The sequence below is a fragment of the Mytilus trossulus genome, chromosome 13 (assembly GCF_036588685.1).
Source record: "Mytilus trossulus isolate FHL-02 chromosome 13, PNRI_Mtr1.1.1.hap1, whole genome shotgun sequence".
NCBI lineage: Eukaryota > Metazoa > Mollusca > Bivalvia > Mytilida > Mytilidae > Mytilus > Mytilus trossulus.
The window spans coordinates 14,565,252-14,577,472 of NC_086385.1; the positions used below are offsets into that span (position 1 = coordinate 14,565,252).

Below are 12,221 nucleotides of genomic sequence, written 5' to 3' on the forward strand. Positions count from 1 at the left end.
AAATGTCAAAACAGTTCAACACGGTTTTGTTTGAACGACCTAAGATACATCTGACTTGACAGGTTTTTAGATAGGTAGATAGTTGCATGATTTGAAAAATAAGGGAAAAGTCTTTTTCTTCTTTTGCATGTTTATCCTTCCAGTTATCTGTATATGAAACTTTTTATGTACACAGTTTAAAAGTATAAAAATGGTACTTTGAATTTTTCTGTCTACTTTATTTAATTTTTAGGCACATGGAAAAGGAAATTAAGTAAGCAAACCTTGAGAATACTCTTAATACTGACTATCCATAATCAGTAGCTAAGGCTGAAATGAGGATAGTAATGCTCTTTACCTTCAGGTGTCAAACCAACATTTTTGGCTACCGTTAGTGAGGGCAAGGATTTGTAATCCTTGGTGAGGGGGGTAGGAGGGGTCCTGATCCCGAAATCCCGGGCTTAAAAACTCAAAATCCCGAGGTCCTGAATTTAATAAAGTAAATCCCGACCTCCCGAAATGCGAAAACAAGAATTCCCGGATCCCGAAAGGGTCAATCCCGAAATCCCGAGCTTAAAAACACCCGATCCCGAAGTCCCTATAAAGGTCCTATCCCCCCTCGTTAGTGTCTAATTTGTTGAGATTTTATCATGGTTCTTAAAATATCCTTATCATGATTAGTCAATTAAAGGTCTCAAATAACAATTATCACTTTTATTTTCTGTAAAAAAATTAATGTGATTCATCAAAATCTATCGATTTGTTATCTTCTAAAAAAAAACCATTTACTGTTAATGTCATCTGGCAAAAATTTTACCATGAAGGTACCCCCATTTTGACCCTTAAATGATGTGGATGTTAAACTAAAGGGTACATCGCATAGGGTAGCACAGCTTAAAAGTTCACCAAGTGTATTTATTGAAAAAATTTTGGGGGACTAATTTATAAATGAAAAAAAATATGTTTTCTCTGACATTTTCCCTGTTTACATATGTTGCATGTGTACTCCCCTCGAATCTGACACTCAGGTTAGAGTTTTGTTTCATTTAACAATTATGTGTTTTGAAAGTATTTAATAGGGTTACAATGAAAACTTTCCTCCTATTCTTTGGTTATGATGTGTACAAATTTACAGGAAATTGATGACTACTGTACATCAGTGCAACAACTGTCGTGATCATGACATGACTTTTAGAAAAAAGTTAGAATAACAAAAATAAGGATCTTGAGTTCATTAGCATGATTTAGTATATTGATTTTTGGTTTTATTGATTTTCTTACATTTGTACTGTTATTGTGAACTTTGTCCTCATTTTAAGGAAAATATGAACACTGCTCACATGCTTACTATCATGACAATATTATGATGTGTTATTACTGTTAGAAATTCAAACAGCCTTCCGCAGACTTCACAATTAATTATTCAGACTACATGACACATACAAGCAACAAGAATGTTGTTCACTTAGATGTTCACTGTTCAAGAATCAATACAAACATTTTATATATATTCATGTACAAAATGTACATCCCAAGTGAATAAAAATTGAAAATTTCACCTACCCTATATAAATTATATAATTTATTTTCTTTAGAATTGTTTAGAATACTGGTAATTCCTTTGGGTTTCACCTCTTTCATGTCTTTGATATACACTGTCTGAAAAAATTAACACCTTTTTTTTTTTATTTATAAAAGTAAAGTGACAAGTGACAAAACACAACAGGTGATTAACCATATCATAGGAAACTCATCTGGGTGATAATTGGCCAAACATCACGTTGGATACTTACAACCATGTTTATGAAAGTATACCTACTAAAATGATATGTGAAGTTAGATAATCCTGCACAATTATCTCCCTTCATATTATTTTTTTATTTGGTCGGGGAACACAGTTGATTCATCCTTTGATTTTCCTTGTCCACAAATATAGTCTCCAGTGTGGACAGTGTGTTACTTGCTAGTTTTTTTTTTACCCCTTCCAAATTTCTTTCTTCATGTTACATGTACATGTTCATGTCTCAACTTTATAGCAAGCAGGGGGGTGAAATTACACTAAAAGAATTTAGGTCATGAATTTAAAAGTAAAGTAGTGGTTTGGTCCAGGTTAAAAATTTGCATTTCGGAAGTTGTCAAAAGATTTCAAGACCCCCTTAAGGTCAAGGAACAGTAAATGGGCTATGTCGCAGATTTTGCTAAAAATTTGCATACAACTTTGGCTCATGGAACTACAACTGAAAATCGAAAAAATAATACATTTATCTCTTTTATTATCTGAAAAAATGCAGATTGATTTCTTTTGATATGGGTGAATATTTGTATAGAAAGCACATAAAATCGGCGAAAAACCTTCTTAAATTTGTCTTAAAATCGGCAAATCTCTAATTCTACTCCATAGATTTTTCTTAAAAAACTATATATTGTTGACACATAAATTTCTGTTTTAATGATATAAAATAGTTATAGGGTCACCGACTTCGTTTTTTGTCTAATAATCAATTTGTTACCTTGTTAGTAGTGAAAAACGTCAAAAATCAACGTTTTACGGCCTGCAACGCGACGATTATTTCGACGTTTTTTTTTTTTTCACAAAGAACGAAACTTTAAATGATGTATACCGTAAAAACGAAGTCGGTGACCCTATCTTTATTTTGCATCAATAAAACGGAAATTTATGTATCAACAACATATAGTTTTTTAAGAAAAATCTATGGAGTAGAATTAGAGATTTGGCGATTTTAAGACAAATTTTAGAAGGGTTTTCGCCGATTTTATGTGCTTTCTATACAAATGTTCACCCATTTTGTAAGAATTCAATCAGTAATTTTCAAATGATAATTGAGATAAATGTATTATTATTTCGATTTTCAGTTGAAGTTCATTGAGCCAGAGTTGTATGCCAAATTTTACTGAAATCTAAGACATAGCCCATTTACTGTTACTTGACCTTTACATAAATTGTCCATATTTTGAGTTAGAGCTGCTGAAGTTTTCTATAATTTTGATATAATCTGTCCCAAAAGTAGTACAACACACTGAGAAAGTGAAGGTGGTATTATTTAAATTTTTATTTATTGTCAAAATGCACTACGAAATATCTGTGTTCTCAGACCAGGTAAGGTGTCATCTGTCTCATCATGAACCATAAAAAATGTTCAACTTTCATAACTGCATAATGTTCCAAAATATTACATGTGTCATCAATCATCATGAACCAGCAAAAATGTTCAACTAATACTTTCATAACTGATCCTTGTTTCTGTATTTAATTTGTTTTTGTGAATTTGTTATCTGATAACAATTTTTGTAGATTTAGTGTGTATAATGAACTTTGATACAGATCTAAAGAAGTACAAATTATTGATATGCTTGTATGTAGAATTTGGCAAAACCAGGAAATCAAATATTCACCAAAATGCATTTTTCTTCACTATCCACATGTACATGTTCCACAAAAATTGAACTCCATGAAAATAAATGAATCCACAGAAGCATGCCAATCAACAAAGAGAAAAATAAACAATTTCCTTTACTGTAAAATGTATTTAATTTGTTTTAATTTTTCTTTAGCTTCAACAAAGTATTCCAAGGTGATATGTGATTCTGTTGAACTTTTGTGACCATGGGAACAGGGGGGTCATTTCTACATAATCCTGAGGATGATGACATCCTTGGAAAGGACCTGGATGGAAGCAGCAGAGGTGTCATCAAAAGAATACCGATAGAAATTAGACCAAGAGGACGACTTGGTCTGAAAAGTGGGTCCAGTCGTAAAGGGCCAAAGGGAGGAAGTCTTAGCTCAGCCCTTTCTGTAGAGATAGAGAACACAGAAGTAGAGAGGATAAGAAAAGAGTTTGAGATGTACAGGTATTCAATATTTTCATTTATAAAGTTACTTCCCTTTCCTACTAGAGTTGTCTTCCTTTAGAGATAGAGAACACAGAAGTAGAGAGGATAAGAAAAGAGTTTGAGATGTACAGGTATTCAATATTTTCATTTATGAAGTTACTTCCCTTTCCTACCAGAGTTATCTTCCTTTAGAGATTGAGAACACAGAAGTAGAGAGGATAAGAAAAGAGTTTGAGATGTACAGGTATTCAATATTTTTATTTATAAAGTTACTTCCCTTTTCAACCAGAGTTATCTTCCTTTAGAGATTGATAACACAGAAGTAGAGAGGATAAGAAAAGAGTTTGAGATGTACAGGTATTCAATATTTTTATTTATAAAGTTACTTCCCTTTCCAACCAGAGTTATCTTCCTTTAGAGATAGAGAACACAGAAGTAGAGAGGATAAGAAAAGAGTTTGAGATGTACAGGTATTTAATAGTTTCATTTATAAAGTTACTTCCCTTTCCTACCAGAGTTATCTTCCTTTAGAGATTGAGAACACAGAAGTAGAGAGGATAAGAAAAGAGTTTGAGATGTACAGGTATTTAATATTTTCATTTATAAAGTTACTTCCCTTTCCTACCAGAGTTATCTTTCTGTAGAGATAGAGAACACAGAAGTAGAGAGGATAAGAAAAGAGTTTGAGATGTACAGGTATTCAATAGTTTCATTTATAAAGTTACTTCCCTTTCCTACCAGAGTTATCTTTCTGTAGAGATAGAGAACACAGAAGTAGAGAGGATAAGAAAAGAGTTTGAGATGTACAGGTATTCAATAGTTTCATTTATAAAGTTACTTCCCTTTCCAACCAGAGTTATCTTCCTTTAGAGATAGAGAACACAGAAGTAGAGAGGATAAGAAAAGAGTTTGAGATGTACAGGTATTCAATACAGTGAAACTTCTCTAAACCGGTCCCTCTTAATACCGGTTCTCCCTTCATACCGGCCAAAACCGCAAGTCCCGGCCGGCGTGTATGTAAATAAACGGTCAGGTAACCTTATAAAACCGGCCACCCCTTTAAACCGGATACCGGCCTTTATTTGTGTATTTGTGTAATCAAAATCAATAAAATATCACCTCATAAAACCGGCCTTCTCATTTGTAATCATTAGTCCATATATAATACTGTTATATAAACAAACAAGTTAATCCGGTCAATTAGACACCTGCATGGCCACTGAATAGTGTTCACCTGTCAATGTCAAATCAATACCCGAATAAGAATAAATTATCGGTTGAGAGATTTTGATCTTCACCCACGCTAATCAATGATGAAAGTTAATTATCATTAAATGTTTTAGCTTGGCTACTTTATGTGATCATTTAAAAAAAAAAAAATTTAGGCAAATTATAAAAATAATTCTCTCACTTTGACTTTTGCAATTTAATCGTAATTCGTTATCGTCAGGATAATCTATTGAAATCTATTAAACCTCTTTAGTTTTTTTAAAAGGTGTGTTATTAGTTTTTGAGGTGTGAAGATTTAATGTGTATGCCTTGCTTATGGAGTATTATCTGAACATCGTATTGTACCGATGAGTGGAGATTTTAATTTTCCATAATATGATATAATGATATTAAAATTGTTTTGTTATATAGTTGCATTTTATTTGTTATTCCTGCAAAATAAAAAATAATAAAGATACAAATGATGTTTTAATATTTATTTCATAATCAATTTAGAATACAAAGCTAAATTTACACAACAAAACAAACTTTATGATTGAGGTACAATACATGGTAAAAAAAACAAATGCACACATATTGAAGGGAAGTAACTCTTATATTGAAGGGAAGTAACTCTTGTTTCAAATTCATTAAACCGGCCACCCCTGAAAACCGGCCGAATCCCGTGGTCCGACGGGCGGCCGGTTTTGAGAAGTTTCACTGTAGTTTCATTTATAAAGTTACTTCCCTTTCCAACCAGAGTTATCTTTCTTTAGAGATAGAGAACAGAAGTAGAGAGGATAAGAAAAGAATTTGAGATGTACAGGTATTCAATATTTTTATTTAGAAAGTTACTTCCCTTTCCTACTAGAGTTATCTTCCTTTAGAGATTGAGAACACAGAAGTAGAGAGGATAAGAAAAGAGTTTGAGATGTACAGGTATTCAATAGTTTCATTTATAAAGTTACTTCCCTTTCCTACCAGAGTTATCTTCCTTTAGAGATAGAGAACACAGAAGTAGAGAGGATAAGAAAAGAGTTTGAGATGTACAGGTATTTAATATTTTCATTTATAAAGTTACTTCCCTTTCCTACCAGAGTTATCTTCCTTTAGAGATTGAGAACACAGAAGTAGAGAAGATAAGAAAAGAGTTTGAGATGTACAGGTATTTAATATTTTCATTTATAAAGTTACTTCCCTTTCCTACCAGAGTTATCTTCCTTTAGAGATAGAGAACACAGAAGTAGAGAGGATAAGAAAAGAGTTTGAGATGTACAGGTATTTAATATTTTCATTTATGAAGTTACTTCCCTTTCCTACCAGAGTTATCTTCCTTTAGAGATAGAGAACACAGAAGTAGAGAGGATAAGAAAAGAGTTTGAGATGTACAGGTATTTAATATTTTCATTTATAAAGTTACTTCCCTTTCCTACCAGAGTTATCTTCCTTTAGAGATAGAGAACACAGAAGTAGAGAGGATAAGAAAAGAGTTTGAGATGTACAGGTATTTAATATTTTCATTTATGAAGTTACTTCCCTTTCCTACCAGAGTTATCTTTCTGAAGAGATGGAGAACACAGAAGTAGAGAGGATGCAAAATGCAGAAGATTATTAAATGAATAACATGATGAGCAGATGAAAGAATCATGAAAACTTATAGAAAATATGAAGGAAAAAAAATGTTTACAGTATTTTTACAAAAAATATCATTCATTTCCAGAGGATATGTATTTCAGAATTGATTAAGACAATAAGATTGCCAACATATTCAGGAAACAACAGTAACTAATTAGAGAAAAAAATGAAAATAAATGATATTTATTGAGGTATTTTCACAAAAATTTTTATTCATTGCCTAATTACATATTTCAGAATCAATAAAGACAATGAAATGGCGAACTCAAGTAGGAAAGAACAGCAACTAATTAGAGAAAATAAGAAACTGAAGGCAGAATTAGTAGTATTACAGAAAACGTGTACTAACCTCCGTGGCGAGAGAGATATGTCACTAGAGGCAGAACAACATGCATTGATCAGAGCTGCTACTTTTGAAGATGAACGCGGAAAACTGCAGAGAAATTTTAAAGTAATACTATTAATTTTAAACTTCTTTTTGTGAAATATTTAGTAAAGGTTGACTGTATCATAGAATAATTTTGTTCAATTTATTTCTTGTTTTATCTTATTTATATCTTGTTAGGAGTCATCTGAGTAATTCTTTTTTAGATAGATTTTGACACTAAAAAAAAAAGGCATTCAATTCCATTTCTGATCGGCCCTACTTGTATATATAACACAGTTATGTAATATGAATAGGGGTCTGAATGGTGTTTTCTAGCATAGAGACTAATTGTCAAACAGTGCAGAATCAAATTGGGAGGGGAGAGAATTAGAAACATATTCAAATTTCTTTTTTGATAATTTTATGAATATACATTTTTCTTCAGATTTTCCGAGAAACTATGGAGAGAGAGTTACAGAATATCTTAAGAGAAAAAAGAAGGTTGGAAAATAAACTGGCCAAAATTGCTTTAGGTTATTCCATAGAGGATGTTGATGCTCAGTCCAGACAGGAATATGATGAAAATAGTATGTAGAGACAATTATGCTCTTTTTGTTATTGACCTTACCACTCATTGGGGGTCTCATTGTGGGGTTCTGATCCCGGATCTCGCTTACTTTTTTTGTCAGATTCCCATATCCCGCTTACACTATGTACCTAAGCAATTCTCATTTTTTTGTAATTTCCTGTGTCCTGCTATAAATCATTTCCCATTTTTCTGGCACAATAGTTTGACTTTCACGTGTCACGCTTACAAAAAAGGCAATCCCCTGTCACACTTAGACCCCAATGAGACCCACCTCATTCCATAAATAGAACATAAATTTAAACCTGAAACTTTTAATAATTTTATCGAAGACATTGCAAAAACATTTGTTGATAAGATGAACCTAATTGACAGAAGGGTTTGTTCTCACATGAGCAACATGACAGGTGCTGCATGTGGAGCAGGATATGTGCAGTACCCTTCTTGAGTGCCTGATATCATCCCCAGTTTTTGGTGGTCTTTGTGTTCCTAAGTCTCTATTTTTTCTATGTTGTGTTTTGTGTACTATTGTTTGTCTTGTTTGTCTTTTTATTTTTAGCAATGTCAGTTTATTTTTGATTTATGAGTTTGAATGTCCCTCTGATATCTTTCACCTTGCTTTTTTAATCGACCAAAATTACTTATGATTTATGGGTTGACAAATATTGCTTTAAGTGGTAAACATACAATAAGTTGGTGAGGTATGAATTCCAAGTAGACAGCTGTCAAAAATTATCCAAATGACATATATTTAAGCAGCTCTATGTCACCATATGGCTTTCAAAATTCAATAAATTCAATACCGTATAGTCAGTTATAGAAGATTTCAATATGATATAAATGTGAAACAATTCAGACAAAAAAAACCTGCTCGTTTATGACAAAACAAGAAACAAATTTTTTTTTTTATTACGAACCAATTGCAACCAATGAATTTCAAGTTTCTGACTTGTGCCAAGCAAAAAAATGTGCATGACTTAAGGTGGTACCCAAACACCTTAACTGAAATTGATTTTGCTTGTTTAATTTTCTTAAAACTTTGACTGAAATATAAATATTTCAAAAATTTTGAACCAACCGTTTAATCAGAAAATTTACACTGGTTATATAGCAGTTTGACACATACTTAATTTGATCAAAGAGAAGCTAAATATTCCCTTAACAACACAACGTAATCAAAACGTTTAACTGATTTTACAGAGTTATCTCCCTGTAGTTTTAGGTACCACCTTAAGTATGTTTGTGTGCAGTCAACCTGACAGTTGTGTAAAATGATAATATAAGAACAAGCTATAAAAATCAGTTGGCAATTGGGCATCAAATCAGCCTGAATCGCAAAACAACCACTAACATCTAGCAAGACATACATAAAAAATAATCACAGTACAACAGAGCTTGCTATAAGACAATTTTTTTGCACCACAGGTAACAACAACCCTGGTGAGTGGTGGCCCAATATGGATGGAGAGCCATCCCTCAGTAGTACAATGCAGCTACAACAACCATCACCAAGGTTACCAGAGTTTGTCCATAGTATGGTAGAGCCAGAAGGCATGTTTACCAATGTCAATAAAGGTAATGTTTATAAGAAATTATTAGGTGCATTTTTGTTTTGGCTATTTTGAAGATGGGGAAAAAATGCCAGATTTGTTATTGGTATTTGGGAAAACTGCATTCAGATATTTGTATCAAATATATCAAAATCTGTTTCCTTTTTTATTGCAATACTCATCACCATTGTCACATTATTGTCATTAATAAAAACCATGCAATAATTTCTTAATTTATAGTAATTTTAAAATAGTTATCTCCCTTTGACCTTATGTTGATTCAAACATATTTTTTTATCAAGAGTTGTCTTTCTTGTTTGTAGGGTTCAATAATTGTATCATTATAGATTATTGTTGATTATCTCAATAAAATTGATTTTCTCGCTTGAGCCGGTACGGGGAAAGTGAGAAAGGTAATCAAGTTGAGATTGTAAAAGTATCTGTTAACTTATATATCAAGGTGGTGTGGGTGTCTTCCTCCATCTTGGATTGTAAAAAACAGAGAACCAAAGGTCCATATTTTCTATCAAGTTAGCAAAATGTGATGCAGGAACGCAGATATTTTATGTGAATTTTCATTTTAAAGAACCAATTTATAAGAAACTAACTTACAAATATTAATATTTTTGCAAATATTGATTAGTTTTGGTTGTTTTAAAAAATGAATAAATTGATATTTCAGGGGGAGGTAACTCTAAAACAGTGCATTTTCTTAAGGATTCTACATGAAATTTTCCTATTTTGTATTTTAAACGGAAAAAAAACGTACAGTGACCCTATCTTTTTCTTAAGTTTTTAACAATTCTATCATTTTGTTAAGTTTCTAATCACAAAATGGTGTTTTTTTCTGTATAATCCATACAAAATGTGTCATTTTGTCACGACCTGTAGCTTGAGAAAATGCGCGGTGACCTATCATTTTTATTATATTTTTCAACATATATCAATAGATACTACGCATTTTTATTTTAGACTCCCATACCACCTTTAAAAAATATTAGCTCTTAGTGAATTCATGCAAATAAAATGACTGTAAATCACTCGACCTAAAAGTATTTGCTGAAATCTGTATCATTAGACACTGTTGGATATTTGTTTAATTGAAAATATAAATATATATACTTACAGAGGACTGGAGTACTGTGTTATCCAATTTGTCACAAAATTTACCTAGTGTTCCTGAACATTCACTCAGTCCTGTACTTAGAATCTACATATCAGCTCCCAGAGATACACATACTGAAGTTGAAATCTTGATCAAGGTATGGTTACTACTGTCTTTGAGTTCCATGCTAATGATTAATATCACTTTTGCTTATAGTTTAAAATCCTGGTCTATGCATTTTTGTATTCAGACAGAAAGATTTTTGCACATTTAATAGTGATGCCTGATTCATTGATTCAACAGTTCATTATCAATGAACATGATTTTAAGGAGTCAAGTTAAAAAAATCATTAAAATAAATAATGTTTGTGGACTATATTCAAACCAGTGTTACTGATTGTCTTCCCCTTGCAGTTACTGTTAAAAATTCTGTTTTTGTTTTAGGATTATTATCCACGTCTGCAGGCCATGTGTGAAACAGAGGGCAGAAGTTTAGTGATGGCACACCTACCTTACGATGACACATCTACAGTATCACAACAGGTATACATATAGTTAGACATACATTTCATCTTACCCAGTATGTTGCAGACCATGATTCAACATTAGATTTACTTACTTCAATGGTATCTTGATGGCCAAATATAAAAAAGGAAGATGTGGTATGATTGCTAATGAGACAACTCTCCACCAGAGACCAAATGACTCAGAAAATAACAACTATAGGTCACTGTACGGCCTTCAACAATGAGCAAAGCCAGCTATAAAAGATCTCAAAATGACAATGTAAAACAGTTCAGTAGTTCATCTTCTTTATCTTTTACTGGTCAACAAAGAAGTTGCGAGTTCAACCCTGCTTTTGGCAAGTGCATTCTACTCCAATCCAATTGACTTGGATTGTCAGTTTTGCTGCTCAAAGTCATGTTTCTCTAAGTCACTACTGCTTCCTCCACCAATTAAAATAACTGCTCGCCCAATATAGCCAATAATGTTGAAAGTGGCGTTAAACATCATCACCAAACAGTAGTCATACTCACTTGTAATTGTATTTTTTCTTACAGTTCTTATGGCATCAACAGATTTCCAGAAAACAACAGATATCCAAATCCTGTATATTTTTGGCTTTCTTAGGAGATTCAACTGATAAGTAAGTTTAAACCTTTAAGGGCATACAATACAGTTACAGGGGAGGTAATGACGTTGCTAACGTAAAATGTTATTTTCGCGACGTCAAACTGTGGCATATCGGGAAAAGATGCATTTTTCGAATGATTTTTATCATTCAAACTGATTTAATTTGAAAACGAGTTCATGGACCCCTATTTTTCAAAACAGCAATTTGTTTCATTTTGCAGCGAGATTAGTTGACCCAAATTTTATAAAACTGTAAATAGAGGATTTTTTTTTATTTTGATAAACATGCAGCAAAAAATGACGTATTTCCCTCTATTCATGAACATTTGATAAATATGAGTTATTTTTTAATAAAGAATGCATAATTATTTAGAATACTTATGAAATACAGAAATTACCGATTATTTAACAAAAAACAATTTGTGTTTATCTTTTATAACAAAAAGGTTATGTCTATCTTTCGAAAAAAAAGTTATGGCCGAAAATCTGAGTTTTGAGTAAATATACAAAATGTCGACCTCATTTTACTCAAAAAGTAGCACATGAAGGTATATTTTTTAATACATATTTGATTTAATCAGGTAAAAAATAGCCTATATGCAAATTTTCACAAACTTGTAAATACAGGATCAAAACTGTATCGTATGCACTTAAACAAAAATGTGTACTAGTTCAGTGAAAATAAACATCATGCTAAACTAAAAAAAACATAAATGAACTTAAATAAAAACAAATCATACAAGACTAAGCTGACTTGGGACAGACACAAAAATGACTACTTCATTAAAGATTCATGATAATTCA

At 32.1% G+C, this 12,221-nt stretch overlaps 1 protein-coding gene across 1 annotated transcript in view; it reads left to right on the forward strand.

The window, feature by feature from the left end:
- Positions 1-4: 4 nt before the first annotated feature.
- Positions 5-12,221, forward strand: part of LOC134694024 (nephrocystin-3-like) — a 64,080-nt gene continuing 51,863 nt past the window's right edge. The window contains exons 1-8 of the mRNA XM_063555027.1: positions 5-74; positions 3,553-3,849; positions 6,913-7,126; positions 7,488-7,629; positions 9,054-9,203; positions 10,307-10,440; positions 10,728-10,826; positions 11,345-11,430. Coding sequence (XP_063411097.1) covers positions 3,605-3,849; positions 6,913-7,126; positions 7,488-7,629; positions 9,054-9,203; positions 10,307-10,440; positions 10,728-10,826; positions 11,345-11,430 — 1,070 coding nt within the window. The 5' untranslated portion in view covers positions 5-74; positions 3,553-3,604. The remainder of the gene's footprint in view (positions 75-3,552; positions 3,850-6,912; positions 7,127-7,487; positions 7,630-9,053; positions 9,204-10,306; positions 10,441-10,727; positions 10,827-11,344; positions 11,431-12,221) is intronic.